Source organism: Pyrus communis, chromosome 2, assembly GCF_963583255.1.
Source record: "Pyrus communis chromosome 2, drPyrComm1.1, whole genome shotgun sequence".
In the NCBI taxonomy this organism is placed as follows: Eukaryota; Viridiplantae; Streptophyta; class Magnoliopsida; order Rosales; family Rosaceae; genus Pyrus; species Pyrus communis.
The window spans coordinates 5,554,398-5,569,612 of record NC_084804.1 but is presented as its reverse complement, the minus strand read 5'-3'; the positions used below and the strand labels follow the sequence as shown (position 1 = coordinate 5,569,612).

The following is a 15,215-nucleotide window of genomic DNA, read 5'->3' as shown; positions in this document are numbered from 1 at the left end:
GCCATAATTATTTGAGAAATTTTAAGAACACTCTCAAAAGTAGGACTCTTCATAGACTCTATGTCACCTTATATTTTTTGTATAAGAATTGACGTTAAACTCTGAGATGATAGAGAATCTATAAAATCCCACCTTGGAAGAGTCTCCTTAGTAGTGCGGCTCACAACTACAAGAAATGTCAGAACAATGTACATGTATTATTAACCATGTTACTAATACAGTATTAGTCAATAAGTTACAATAACGATAACAAATACACTGAATTTGCAATATAAAACAAAGTCAAGGGCTCAAGGTGATATGACTCAATTTTTTGTTCTTATCATAAGGACAATGAATTTCATATGTTTTTTTTTATAAAAAAAAAAGGAACCAAAGGTCTTCGTGACGGTGTTTCACTCTTTCAGAACCAACAAGGTTCACAAAAACATTTCAATCTCTCCTGACAACCAAATATAAGAAACATTTAAATCTCAAAAGGTTAAAAATCCTTTTTTATTACAAAAAAACAATGTAAACTTATCATTGTATTAAAAAAAACAATGTACATGTATTATTAACCGTGTTACTAATACAGTATTAGTCAATAAGTTACAATAACGATAACAAATACACTGAATTTGCAATACAAAACAAAGTCAAAAGGGCTCAAGTGATATGACTCATTTTTTGTTATGATACAAAAGGGCTCAAGTGATATGACTCATTTTTTGTTCTTATCATAAGGACATTAATTTCATATGTTTTTTTCTTAAAAAAAGGACCAAATGGTATTTTCGTCAGGTTATTCCACCCTTTCGAGGCCAACAAGGCCAACAAGGCTCACATAAACATTTCAATCTCTCCTTACAACCAAATATAAGAAACATTTAAATCTCAAAAGGTTAAAGCGTGTTGCAACAAAAACATTGCCAAGGGTCGTTTGAATTTTCCATGAATTTTGTTGAGAACGTAACTAAGAAACAAATTACAAGGTAACTTCGTTGTCCATCTCCACTACACATAATTAACACAGAATTATACAGCAAAGGACTAAACAGGTGTATTAGCACAAGAGAAGTAAAAGTGGGAACTGAGTTTACGAACCGAAATCGAAGAAATATCCAGCGAAACACAGAAAGAACTTCCAAAACTATTCATCTTTAACAGAGTCTTTCTTTTGCTTTCCATGCCTCTCCTTTAGTTTCTCGACCTTCTCACTCGCATTATGCTGATTGGTGACCGATCCCTCTTGAGCGCTGCACATCTGGGACTTTATCTTGAACCCGAATTTCTTTGATACATTTCCCCACGTGCTAGAACCTTTTACGCGACCCAACTTCTCGATCTCTTGTCTCATGTTCGAACACTCCTTCTCAAGCTCAGATACGCGCATCCTCATATTATCCATCCCAACCTTTAAAACCTGATTCTCCCTCACGGTTGTGGCCCAGCCTCCCTCAGTAGACCCAGCAAACCCGCTTCTTAACTGTCTTGATCCATCAAGATTTTCTGAAACCAGAAAGCAGTCCGCAATGGATGTCCTAAGCTGAAGCTGCTCAAAGAAGAGAACTTGAACAACTATTCTAAGGGGTAGCCGCTCGTTCTGTGCAGCATGAGTGCAAGCTTCCAAGGAAAGCTTCTGGCAGTCCATCAACCGGCAGAGCTGTTCCCTGTCGGACTCTGCCAACCATGGGTGTGACTGCAAGTTGTAAGCCATTGAAAACAATAAACACAGAAAGTTACGCGATTGTGACTCTAGAAACATTGAGGTTGAGAGAGTATTTCTAGAGGATGTGATGTGGTTATTTTCTACATGGCATGATGGGTCAACTGTCTATTCAATGATCTTATAACAAAAAACAAAAAAAACGAAATTTATATGAACCATTGATCGATTCTTCTAATTACCTTCAAAAAAATATCTATTGCACGGTAAAGACCATCATCCAAGGGTCTGGCATATTCTGGAACAGCAGCAGCAAGAGCCTGAAACTTAGGGAGCTTCAAGTTGACGTCAGGGGCGACCTCTGCAAGGTATCCATCAATGAGCTTGGCTACCATTGTGATTGGGGTCAGTGAAGGGCCTGAAGACCCGATCAATTGTTCATCATCGGCCGAACATGGAGACACTCCTCCTGTAATTTGTTCCATGGCAAGGAAGTGGTCTAGAATTCGTTGTGCGCAGTCAACATTGTATAGAGTCTCCATAGAATAAGAGAAGTTTGGCATCAAAAGATCTTCCAACGTAGCTTGATCAAGCTGCATGCCAATTCTTTTCTCAAAATTTGATATGCAAGAAGGGTTCGCTCGAAGAATCATGGCTGTTCGAAGTAGACCAAACAAAAATTTAGTTGGAACTACACGCTTCTGATATGGAAGTAACCGATCGACCTCTTCAAGTAAGAGCTTCTGGTCTTCTTCTGATGGTGGGGACCCCAAGGACACTGGTTTAAGATTAGTACTATAATCATTGCCTTGACGCCGATTGAGCCCGGGAAGGTACTTTTTTGCATAAAAAGTGATCGAGGCTGCAATAATCTCCTGTTTGATGCCACGAGATTCCATGACCGAAATCAGCCTCTGGTAGAGAGGCAAGCTTAAGGTTGATGCATCCTCGTACCACCAATCTGAACTTAATTTCTTTGGTCTGGCCCCTGTACTTATTCCATTCCACAGGACACTCCCACCAGGACTTTGCATAGGGCCGCCATGCTCCTTGACAGGCCACCCAAACAAATTAGGATCAGTGGATGCTTTTGTGGCAAGTGACTCCATGCACCTTTTTGGAATGTTGAGTTCTTCAGCATAAGGGAGAATGTCATCACAAGTTTGAAGTGCCTTTAGAGAGTCCTTCCAATTTCGAAGAACTACTTGATTGAGAAAGGCTTCACTTTGTGTGATTAAGTTGTCCTCCCCGTACTCTTCAGTCATTTCTAGATGCTCAGCAGCACATCGTAGATATACAACATTTGAGGCAGTTAGCTCAAATTTCACCCCGTAGCAGAACTTGGCTACCAATTCAAATGTTTTAGCCCCACCAGGAATATCAGGGATGGTTATGACACGTCCTTCTTCTCCTTCAGATGCTTCGGAAATCAGTCTTTCCATAACCCCACTTTTTGAGAGCAAAGGAAACTGCATCGAAGGGCCATTCAAGGGTGAGAGTAGCTTTCAAATTTTAATCTATGCATGCATATAGGGTCAACACCAAATTATGATTGACAACTCGAGCGTAGAGCCATAGAACCTCATAAAAGGAGTCAAAAGCCACTCTCTAACAAGGGTACGCAACGAATTGTCCCAAGTTGTAAAGACAGTAAATCAAGTGATAGTTATACCCACCAAAAGGAAGTAAAAGAAAACATGGAGCAGAGAAGCTTACCTTATGCAGATGAAATGACATCTCTCCAACTTCAACAACAATGTCACTAGGAAGCCCAGTGGTGCAGAACCTATAATTGTTACAAATCATATATATGTCAGTCAACAAAAAAGAGAGAATAAGGGGAACTAATTTACACATGAAGGAGTAATTCATTGTATCAGCAGTCAAAAAGCCGAGCGAGTCATGATTTTTGAAATTAATCATGAAGCATAGACCTCATAATGCAAAAGGGTAATCACATACATGGCTTCCATTTCACAACATGGATACAAATCCATCATAGATAATCATTACCTAGTACAAAAAAGAATTCAGTCCGACATCATTTTGTACTGTTAATCAAAAGTGTAAGGTTTGAAAACAGAAAAAAGATTACTAAAGGCAGTCTACACAGAGAATTCATTGGCCCATGTATTATGCAGGAACATGCAACTACTAGATCCTGATCACCCAAAGAGCATATATAATCGTAGGTATAACCAAACAGTATATGATAAAGCAAGAATTCATCAATTCTTAACAAGCAGCGGAAATGTTTGTATCAACCGCCTTTCTCTTAAGCATTCTTCAAGCCGAAATCGCAACAGGGCAATGGAAAAAGAATAGTCTGAGGTAACAACTCTCCAAATTTTACAAAATCCCAGCCAACACATAACAAATTTTACTTTCCATACAAATCCAAGGTTTGCAGACTGAACATAAACCATGTTAAAAATAAACACATAATTAAACCATTTTAATTACGATACAAATTCTGAACAATTCACAGCACATATACATATATATATACACACAATCTGTCATAAAGAGTTTCAAATTTAAGATGTCAGGATGCATACCAGGCCTGTCCTTGTTTATGGAATGCATCAGTTTTAGATCCCAATTTCACGCAAGCCATTTTTCCTCCCAGTGAAAGCAGCACAGAACAACTTCAAGATCAACTTCCAAACAGAGATAAGCCAATCAGGTATGCAGAAACAAACCCCTCAAGGCAAAATGCACAAGTAACTGCCCAAATCAGGGCAATTTCATAAGCAGAAGCAGAAACCCAATAAGCACTTTCCCTCAAACACTGTAAAAGCCCAAATCAGCCAATAACTCCCTGAAAAAGCCAAAAGCAGAAACCCAAGAACGCTTAAACAGCACCACAATGTAGCCTTCTTTGCAGAAACCACTGAATTTTCTGGAAAAGCTGACCCAAAAAAACCAGTAGATATAACAGAAGAAAGTGAGTTCCTTCACAAACCCAGTTCTGAATCCATGAAAATTCCTCCAAAACAACTCCACCACAGAATACCCATCTCCAAAAAAACCCCAAATCAGAACCCTCCCCACAAAAAATAAAAAAGAAATAAAAACTCAAACTTTCTAATTCAGACAGCGAATTTAGGTCAACCCCTCCAGACTGCAGCCCCAGAAAACTCCAAAAGGAGATGCTATAGTAATTTAACTTGAAAGAAATTTCCAAAATTTAAAACCCACAAGACACAAGGGACCAAAACCACTGACACCTTATTAAAGTAAAAGGAGTCCTCCCAATGAATGTGTGATGGAAAATAATGTCTGCAAATGTAAAACCGGAAGACCCATTTGCCCAAAAGACAGCGAGGCGTTTGGAAACCCTAACATGCAAATGCAATGGCCTTATTAATGGCAGCACAGCAGCTCTCCCTCTCTCTGGCTCCGAAGGAAGGAAGACCTTCTCCTCTCTCACGCACACGTGTGGGGTCCTCTGGCTTGCGACACACTCATTGCACTTTAATAACTTGGTTTAGGAGAAAGAGAATCTTTAGCCCGAACAATGATTTTGGTTTTGTAGTTGGAGTAAATTTCTGCTTTTCGACTTCGTATTTTCAATTTAGAAAACTAATGAAAAGTATTTGAAAATTTTGAGTTTTAATAATAAAGACAAAATAAAGAATAAAGTGAATAGTATTAGGATTGACTTTTTAATATAAAAATGTGATTTTTTGTTAAAGTGAACAGTACCGTGAGTTTTTCGTTAAAATTTCCTTCAATTTTCATGATTTAGGGTTTTTTTAATAATGTGAGAAAGAAAAGAAAGAAAAAAAAAAAAACCATGTAAGGGTAAATTTTGTTTTTATATATAACAATATTTAGCTTGTTTGGAAGTACTTCTAAAATAACTAAAAACATTTTTGTTAAAATTGATTTTGGATTCTGATAACAGTTTAAGCGTTTTCTGTAAAAAAACACTAAATATGTGTTTTTTGCAAAAAAACACTTCAAATATTTTTCTAAGATCCACTTGAATTCATACTAAAAATTGATTTCAGAAACATTTTTAACGAGAATAGATATTAGTCATCTTTTTTTCAGAAATGTAGTAGATTCATTAGAAGAGCAAATGACATTGCAAGAAGTCAATTAAAGGAAAGCAAGACTCATCCACTAAATAAATCTAAGATTAGATTCAGAGGGGATTCAAATTAATTCTTCTTTCTTAATATAATTGAGTCTGCTGATAATAATAATACCGATTGCAATTAAAAAAACTTCAACTAATGTATAAACACTAAACTTTTTTAACTATAATTTTTAAGGGTTTTTTTTCTAGTTTATTGACAAGAAAGAATAGAAGCAACCACCATCTGTTTGATCCAGCAAGGCCATGTGGGTGTGCGTTACTAATGCCTATATGAAAATAATTAAATTATTCAGACCAAAACCAAAATAATAATATTAATTAAATTTAAATATAGTATTAGTACGTCGACATTTTAACTGAGATTCTGACTGATTTCCGAGAATAAAAATTGCTAGGGGTTTGATTAGAAAGATAGTCAATTTCTTGTCCCGTGCAGATGCATTGCATAAATTTAGGACTGGGACCAATACGTTATTACTTACCTACCCCTCCTTCCCCTGCATGACGGAGATGTATGCTCCGTAAGGTCGGTGACGACGATGCGAGACTTTATGGGAGATTGAAGCGTATTTATGGAATTTCAATATATAGCTCCATTATGTATCAGTTATAACATAGGGAATTTTAATGAAAAGTTTTCGGTACTGTTCACTTAAAAGCAAGTTCATCCTTAAAAAAATGCATCAGCACTCAGTGAACAGTGATATACCCTAATAAACAGTAATAGGTCAAATGCCTCTCCACCCCTAAAAAAAAAAGCATAGTCAATTTTATTAAAATATTTTTTTTATTATAAAATAATAATAAATAATAAATTTATTTTTGATTTCTGACTTTATAAAAAAAATTATTAATTTCTGACATTTTATTTATTTTTAAAAAAAAATTTTGGTTGAAAAATCTAGACCGTTGATCTAAAAATCGAACGATCCTCATTGTCACGTCAGTAGCCATTAATTTTAAATTTCAAATTTTTTTTACCGTTGGAAATCCAACGGACAGAGAGGAGCCACGTATCCCCACGCCGGAACCCCATAGTGCGCCTGCACAGTGGGCCCCGCCTTTGTGACAATGTCGGCCACACGTGCGTGTTTTCCACACGCCTAGAGCAAAAAAATTTAAAACGGCCTGTGATGTAATGCTGGCGTCAGCATGACGTCACATAGGTCGGGCCTTAGCTCAGCACATTCTGGGCCAGCCTATAGGATGACTTGGGCTATCAACTGGCCGAGTTGACTGGGTTGGAAGGAATTGGCTGGGTGTCGGGCTATCCACTCCCGGTGGATTTGCTCTTAACGAAAAACCACATTTTTCTACTAAAAAATTAATCCTGGTACTATTTACTTTATCGTTTATTTTGTCCTTATAGTTAAAATTCAAAGCTTTCAAACCATTTTCATTAGTTTTCCTTATAACGAAATTATTATTGAATTCGTCGTTGTCATTCTTGAGAATCAGACTTAAAACATTACTTTCGAGTAAGGTTAGGTGAACCAACTTTTTAGAACACTTTTACAAATTTATGATGTGTCATTAATAGGAAATAAGCACGTTAATCAACAGTTAAGTAATAATTCAATCATTAACAGATACGTCATATGATTTACAAAATATAGCTTGAATAGATGATCTGAAGCATTATTAATTACTTTGTAACTTATAAGTGAAGAAAAATATAATTCTACGATAAAAATAAAATGACACGTAAACTTAACATAGAGTGTTGTTATGTCCTGTTACATGTCATGTTATCACTCTTACTCAATGGTCAATATTTAGGTTGGGGGTCAGATAATACTACGGTCTAGTGGTACTTCTCTTCACTTATAAGTGAGAGGTCTTAGGTTCGATTCTTGCCAAAGACGAATTTGAACCTTATTCTTGCTAGTCCATTGTGAGACTAAGCCTACTCATTTTTCCTTAGTGTAGATAATATCGTTTGTTAAAAAAAAATAAAAATTTAAGTTGGGATGTATCTTCACGTCATCAGTTGGGCATCTTTCACAAAAGTTAAAAAGCTTATGTATTTTGGTTAGGTGTGGCCTCACATTGATCTACTGGGTGTGTGAGCTGTTTTAATTAGACAATACCAATGTTTATTTTCTAAAAACAAGTTGCAAAACCAAACATAAGAATTAGAAATACAAGGGTACATGAAACTTAAATAAGATGATTATACTATTTTATTTATTAGATTGATAACATTAATGAGTTAAATAGTTAATAGTTAGGGCATGAGAAATCGGTGTAAATAAAAAAAATACATAAACATAATTATTTTTTGCCACTGTAATAACGTGCCATCTGCAAATTAATTCTACCGATTTATTAAAGTTTCAAGTTCATTGTATTGCTTAAAAAATAAGGCTAGGATTTGAAAAATAATGATTGCACATAAACGTAGGTGTGAAGTTTTGTGCAGAGTTCAATGCAATGCAAAAACACATAATCTTGTATATTATAAGTTTGCGCGGCGTGGGAGGGACGATCAGATAACATGAGTATTTATTGTATCAGAATTTGCGTTGTTTACTTTGTACTTCATAATTTACTTTGCAAAACAATAAAATACAACATTCCCAACCAATCAATATGACCCTGGAAAGCAGTTTTTACTAAAACTCGAGCAGTTTCTTGAAAACTCGCTGAATCTTTGAAACTTTATTTTTTTTAGTCAAAGATGAGAGAGGAGAGGAAGGAGTCGAACATGAATGTCTTACATGTTGGGGAAAAAATTATAATTAGACTAGTAACTAATTGATACGCTTGAAAATTGATGAACGTGATATAAAATTGGTAAACATTGACGAGCCTAAAGCCACAATAATTGATACAAAGCACACAAATGACCATTACGTGGAGGTCTCAAGTTTGACTTACTTGAATGATGAGTTTGACATCTAATTTTATTATTAGACCTTACATGTAAGAGAAGTACTTTTACAGCACAAATACACGTTCATTGTGTCTACAATTCAAAGCCATATGACAAAAAGAATTGCATGTCGCTTTAGCACTGGCACAAAATGCTACAATAGAGTATACTCGTGTTATGTAAGTTAATTTCGACTATTAACCCACCAAAACAAGGCCCTAGCAGTACTAACACCGTATAACACCCTTTGCTGCCATGAAGAGTCGAAGCCGCCGACCACGGGAGGATAAACGGCCACCATAGTCGTGTTATATACATCTTTTTCCTTCTCAGCTGCCTTGCAAACAGATCAAAAGGCAATGAGATACTGGAGTTATAAGATAATTCCCGTAGCTTCAAACCCAAAACTGCATTCAACTATGCATTTGACCCTTCGGATTCCGGGAAGCACCCTGATACACCGGGAAGACAGCGCAAAAACAGCAAAAAAAGTTTGGACCATTTCTCGATTTATGCGTGTCATCCTTGCGCAGGGGCCATGCTAATCTTCTCTGTATCGTTCCAATTTTATCGGATGTCCCCGAAGGGACATGCTATGCTGGGAAAGGAAAGGTATATAAAACATTCATAAATAGCAAGACTGGCCGATGTGGGACGAGTGTTGCTATGTTTTTAATACTTGGTTTTCCTTCTTTACCAGTCAGGACTCTGGCCCCAACCCAATCTCACGCACACAGGCCTAACTGGGCTTTTCCTTCGTGGGTTCGAATTAATTTGTTAATTTTAACTTACATACTCTTTTCCAATAAAATAAACTGGAAAAATTGTAGTTGGAGCTTTTGGAACTTTGAAAGTAACACGTCTCCGCACTCCTCAGCCCTCTCTTGCATGCTAAATGCGCACCTTTACGTTCACGCCAATCATACGAAGATTCGCGCTTGGCACCATCATATAATGCTTTATACAGTGAGAATTATATGTTTCATCATAAAATTACACGTTGATGCATAACTTATATATTAATGTTTTTTCTTGTGAGATATTAATGTTTTTTCTTGTGAGATATCATTTGAGTGACGTAGGAGCATGTTATCTATTATGTTTAATATATGACAAGTCACGGAAGCCTAACACAAAAAAAATACATTAAGCTTAATATATAATGTGGGACGTTGGATCAACACGTTAATTCTTTAACGTTGAATTCACTCTCAAAACTAGTTAATTCCTAGTCTTTTGGTTGATACAATACCTGCGACATGCAAACTTTATAATATACCCATATCATAACACGCAAAAGATAACAACCCGAACACTTTTCTTTGTGGCTTCATGATAAAAAAGCTATGGAGCGTGGACCCCTCTCATTGCTAAAATGCGCCGAGGGCTACTACTGTAACACTCTCCAGTCCTCTTGTACGGTACTGTTTGCAATCGGTGGAGTGGCCTCCCCAAAAAGCAATCATGGCTGTAATTTTTCATTGATAGATTTTTCAATGTAATCGTTACACGGGATGATATATTACGTGATATTACATAAATCATGCGATATGTGTGTAAAAAAATTAATAACTTAATAAAAATTTTCACTACTTACATAAAAACACGTAATGTACCAATCATGTTCCCGTCACAGTTAAAAATTTCTATTGAGTTGCTTCTTGGGCAAGTATTATAATAATGTTCCTGTGCTAAAATGCGCCTCCTCTCTCTCTCTCTCTCTCGTCCTTGGATGCTGCTCTTTGTCTCTTGGGTCTCGAGCTCTTCTCTCTCTCCTTGCTTTCTCTCTCCTCGCTGCGTGCTTGGGGAGATGGTCTTCCATTTGAAAAGCATGGAAAAGGCGACATTCATTTGTTGAACAAGGTTCTAGTTTCTGTGACAACATTTTGAAAGTCCAAAACCCTGCTACTAGTAATATCAGTGATTGTCGTTTTTACTCCTGTCGTTTATTCTGGGCATGGCAAATCCCTGCTCCTCTTTCTCTCTCTTAACAGTTTCCATGTCGGACCCATTCTTTATCTTGTCGTCTTGCTTTCCATTTTTTTTTAAAAATTATTTTATTTGTTTTGTGAAAGTTCAAATTTTTATGTAACCAAATAAAAAATGCTAAAATTTCAAAAACATCTCTGGAACTGCTTGGCAGGAAAAACACTTCTCCTGCAAAGCTGCTGTAAAACCCATTAATTTTTATTCCAGTTCTGTTTAGTTGTGGGAGATATGGAGATTTTGGGAAGTGGGTAACCTTTTTTTTTTTTACTGAGAGTTTTATTTTCTTTGGGGACTTTGAAGCACTGGAAGTGTGGATGCATGCAGTGCAAGGATAGCAGATTCATGATTTGGAGGATAAGAACTTTGAATTCATTGGTGAAAGATGCCAACTTTCTCTGTGTATGCTTGAAAATTCACTGAGAAAAAAGGTACCCACTTTACTTTTTCTCTTTTTCTGTTACTTCTACAACCTCTGAAGCCTTTTGGTTTACGAAAGATTTTGAATTTGTTAGCTTTTATTTATTTATTTTTATTCTCAGTGATCAGAATAAAAGAATGCATGTAATGGATGTTATGAAAAGCCTTGCTATTGTAATTTCAGTAAATAGGCAGAAGAAATTGTGTTTGTTTTGGTAGAATTTGGTAATTTGGAAACATGGGTTGTGCTGCATCTAGGATTGATAAGGAAGAGAGGGTGAGGGTTTGCAAGGAGAGAAAGAAGCTAATGAAACATTTGGTAGGTTTTAGAGGTGAATTTGCAGAGGCTCAGTTGGCTTATGTAAGATCATTGAGAAACACTGGAGCAGCACTTAGACAATTTACGGAGTCGGCGACGTTGGAGCTTGATAGTACTGCTCCCTACGGCTTGGAATTTCCAGCCTCATCGCCTCCCCATTTGCCTCCTTCCCCGCCACCACCACCACCTTTGAGCCCTGATTTGAGAAAGTTGTATGATAGTTACACAGAAGAAGTATGCATTGAGCTTACTAAGGATGATAGCAACACTCCACCACCTCCTCCAGGCCCTAGCTCGTCGTGGGAGTCTTGGGACCTCTTTGGCCCTTCTTCACAGGAGCATCATAAACATGATAAAATGGTGGAACCACTTGAGGAAGAATGGGAAGAGGCCAAGATGGAATTTGAGGAAGACGAACAGGAAGAGCAAACGGTTGCTAATGCTGTGAATTCGCCGCCTAAGAATCTGCAGCTTGCAGAACTCATCGTGGAGGATGTATCAGTGAAGAAGCGGCATACTTTGGACACTGCAGATATGCCCATGGTACTACGGAGATGCAAGAAGACCTTGGAGGGTATAGCTACGGTGTTAGATGATTATTTTCTGAAATCATCTGATGGTTTAAAGGAAATTGCTGTTCTTATGGACATCCAAGGAGGAGACACTTTTGAGCCACTCAGTACTAACGAAAGCAAATGTAAGATGTTGTCGATTTATGGATTTGGTTTCTCTTAAATGTTGTCTTCTTCTTGACAAATTTTTTTTTTACAGACACAAACTTTATAACAAAGTTGGAGAAAAAGTACTAGTAGCATGGTAGAGAACTTCGTAAAACTACATTTACACTTCTAACTTGAAAATACATATCACATTGAAGTCAAAATTTCAAACGTATTAGTTCTCTACAACACTTTGTTATCGTGCAGCTTAACGCAGTCTCTATGCCTGTGCACTTGTGTTTACTGGCTGCTTCGCTTATTAAGCTCCTCCACATATTTTCTTTGCTGTACAATTTGCAGGGAAGAGTTCCAATTCCACAAAGGTCTTTAGTGCATTCCCATGGAGCTGGTCTTCTAGGTCGCTTCAATTTCCTAAAGATGCGGTTGAGTCTAGTGGTTCAAGTGAACCATGCAGGCCAGGAGCTCATTGCATCACACTGAAAAAATTATATGGTCACGAAAAGACACTTTACAAAGAAGTTAAGGTAAGAATGGTAATTGACGGTAGTGTATCCAGTGAAGATATTCAGAATGTGTATTTAAATATCACAAGCTAGGCCTTGTCCCCCTCCGAATTTAATCATTTTTATTGTGCAGGAGGAAGAGTTTATCAAATTTGAGCATGACAGGAAAACCAAATTACTACAAAAACTAGAGGATGAAAACAATGACTGGACCAGGACTGAGAAAATAAGGCTGAGCGTTGAGAGTTTGGAGTCTGAAATCTTACGTCTTCAGCACTCAATCAGCTCTACTTGTTCTTCTATAGTGAAGCTCATAGATAATGAGCTGTATCCTCAGTTGGTCAAGCTAACTTCCGGGTATTGTTGAGATTATGAAAACCATTGTTTTTTCCTTGGTCTATAAAAATAACATGGATGCTATTCTATTAGCTTTAGATTATGGAGGACAGTAGAATGTATAAAGTACTCTTGATCACTCGGGGAAAATTGTCCTTCATGATGACGGAAATTATGATTTTTTTTTCTGTTCTCATTCATCTCATTCACCATAGTTATCAGACAGTGATGATAGTGTATCCTCCTCTTGGTTCTATAAATTTCATTAGTACTCCTTCCTTCACACTTTCTTTTGCATACAGCAGGGTGTTTAGTAGTCTTTCCAGTTGATACCATAAAGTACTCTTGATCACTCGGGGAAAATTGTCCTTCATGATGAAGGAAATTATGACTTTTTTTCTGTTCTCATTCATCTCATTCACCATAGTTATCAGACAGTGATGATATTGTATCCTCCTCTTGGTTCTGTAAATTTCATTAGTACTCCTTCCTTCACACTTTCTTTTGCATACAGCAGGGTGTTTAGTAGTCTTTCTAGTTGATACCAACCTAGTAGCGAGTACATGGAACAAGAGGTTGTTTTATCCCTAAGCACCCTTTTAATTGAAGAAAACCTTAATTTAATTGTACTTCATTTCTCTTCAGGATTAAAATTCCGTTACCTTGAACATGGATTCTCAACTGCCCTTCTACATATTTTAATGGAATGTGGTGAAACACTCCCCCGCTTGTTTGTATCCTGAGATGTCTTTTTGCATGGCCCTCTTGCAGGCTTTTGCACTTGTGGAGAACGATGTATGAGTGTCACCGAGTTCAGCATTCTATCTCCCAGCAGTTGAATACTCTTACTGATATCCAAAAGCTAGACTTGAGTAGCAACTACCACCGCCAAGCAACAATTCAACTAGAAGCCGAGGTCTCTTGCTGGTACAACCACTTCTGCAAAGTCATAAAATCTCAACAAGAGTATGTTAGAACCCTCTCCAGGTGGATCCAACTTACCGACAGTCTTGTTGATGATGATCGAAAGAGTCTCTACTCATCTTCTATTTGTTGGATGTGTGAACAATGGAATCTTGCCTTTGAAAGATTACAGGATAAGGTACTTCTTTTGGCTATCACTGACTTTCCTGACAAGATTTTCAGTCTTTCGCACTTGTATAACAAAATATGAGTTGGACGCTTGCTGTGCAGAGGTAAAACATGTGGTTGAATTTTGACAGAAAAACAAATGTGCTTACATTTCTTGTTGCATCTTATGAGAATTGAGAAGGTATTAAATTGAGTACTAGACGTTGAGGCATTAGGCAATCAAGATGTACTGAGATGTGGAAATTGGATGAATCAATTGTGCTTTAGATTAAGTGCAAATCCTCGTAAGTATCTTGAAGTTAAGAATAACTGATTACTTTTATGAACCATTTTATTTCGTAACCTAGTTTGTGCTTGGCGTTGTACTTATAATTCTGAAACTATAAGTTACAAACTGTGCTGTTTTATGTGGGGAGCTATGATTTTTTATGCTTTTTATTTTTGCTTGCAGGAGGCAGCAGAAGCCATTAAGAGCCTTCTATCAGCCATCCGCTCGATTTTCATGCAGCAAGAAGAGGAGCACAATCTGCAGAAAAAATATGAAAAACTTGACAAAAGGCTGCAAAAGGAGTTATGTTCATTAGCTGAGATGGAGGAAAAGAGCACTGCGGAAGATGGGTGTTCCGGTTTAGGCCCTAAGCATCCATTGTCACTGAAGCGCGCCAAAACTGAAGCCTTAAAGAAGCAAGTGGACAGCGAGAAGGCTAAATATCTCAACTCGGTCCAGGTTAGTAAGGCCATGACATTGGAAGACCTGAAAACGAGCCTTCCTAATGTATTCCAAGCGTTAATGACGTCTACAAGTCGCTATGTCGAAGCCGTTGAGGCTGTTTGTGGGCATATTATAACAGCTGATGGTTTTGATTCCAATTCTGAAACTGCACTGCGCCCAACTTGATAGATTTATAATGGGGGGCTAGCAGGTTATCGGCGTAGTTGAAATTCCACTTCTGAAACTAGGAAATCAGCTATGCAGCATGTTTAGAGGAAACCGTAGCAGTGCAGAAAGAGAAAGGGACGTAAATGCCTTTGCCGGTGTCAATTCACCGCCAAGAACAGTGAATGATGTTGGTGTCACAACAGGGATGCTGTTCAGTATAAAACTGTTAAACGGGCAAAACGGAGGCAGCTGGTCGGAGAAACTCTAAGATTACGAATGAGATAGTCCTCAGAAAATGTGTTATCCACTGAATATATCGACGCAATTGTGTTTTAGATGTTGCTGAAAAATTAGGGAGAAAAAAAACC

The 15,215-nt window shown here is 37.4% G+C and overlaps 2 protein-coding genes and 1 non-coding gene across 3 annotated transcripts; 1 reads left to right on the top strand and 2 right to left on the bottom strand.

The window, feature by feature from the left end:
• Nucleotides 1–921: 921 nt before the first annotated feature.
• On the bottom strand, nt 922–5,181 carry LOC137725411 (BTB/POZ domain-containing protein At1g30440-like). Its single transcript, XM_068464075.1, has 4 exons — nt 4,207–5,181; nt 3,365–3,434; nt 1,891–3,117; nt 922–1,681 (listed from the first exon to the last, which is right to left on the bottom strand). Exons 1-4 carry the CDS (start codon nt 4,263–4,265, stop codon nt 1,133–1,135), a joined length of 1,905 nt encoding a protein of 634 aa, XP_068320176.1. The 5' UTR covers nt 4,266–5,181; the 3' UTR covers nt 922–1,132.
• A 3,937-nt stretch (nt 5,182–9,118) lies between these two features.
• On the bottom strand, nt 9,119–9,221 carry LOC137727167 (U6 spliceosomal RNA). The gene has a single exon (XR_011067738.1). It is a non-coding gene; the product is annotated as a U6 spliceosomal RNA (small nuclear RNA).
• A 1,908-nt stretch (nt 9,222–11,129) lies between these two features.
• Nucleotides 11,130–15,215, top strand: LOC137721309 (protein ALTERED PHOSPHATE STARVATION RESPONSE 1-like). The gene is made up of 5 exons (XM_068460412.1): nt 11,130–12,053; nt 12,376–12,560; nt 12,673–12,896; nt 13,647–13,977; nt 14,419–15,215. Exons 1-5 carry the CDS (start codon nt 11,276–11,278, stop codon nt 14,863–14,865), a joined length of 1,965 nt encoding a protein of 654 aa, XP_068316513.1. The 5' UTR covers nt 11,130–11,275; the 3' UTR covers nt 14,866–15,215.

Bases quoted from the DNA above. Each gene is read 5' to 3' on its own strand.
- LOC137725411 (XM_068464075.1), bottom strand. From the start codon at position 4,265: ATGGCTTGCGTGAAATTGGGATCTAAAACTGATGCATTCCATAAACAA. The intron at 3,435-4,206 runs GTATGCATCCTG...TAACAATTATAG, and splicing joins CATAAACAAGGACAGGCCTG to GTTCTGCACCACTGGGCTTC. The intron at 1,682-1,890 runs GTAATTAGAAGA...TACAACTTGCAG, and splicing joins CAATAGATATTTTTTTGAAG to TCACACCCATGGTTGGCAGA.
- LOC137721309 (XM_068460412.1), top strand. From the start codon at position 11,276: ATGGGTTGTGCTGCATCTAGGATTGATAAGGAAGAGAGGGTGAGGGTT. The intron at 12,054-12,375 runs GTAAGATGTTGT...TACAATTTGCAG, and splicing joins CAGTACTAACGAAAGCAAAT to GGAAGAGTTCCAATTCCACA. The intron at 12,897-13,646 runs GTATTGTTGAGA...GCCCTCTTGCAG, and splicing joins TTGGTCAAGCTAACTTCCGG to GCTTTTGCACTTGTGGAGAA.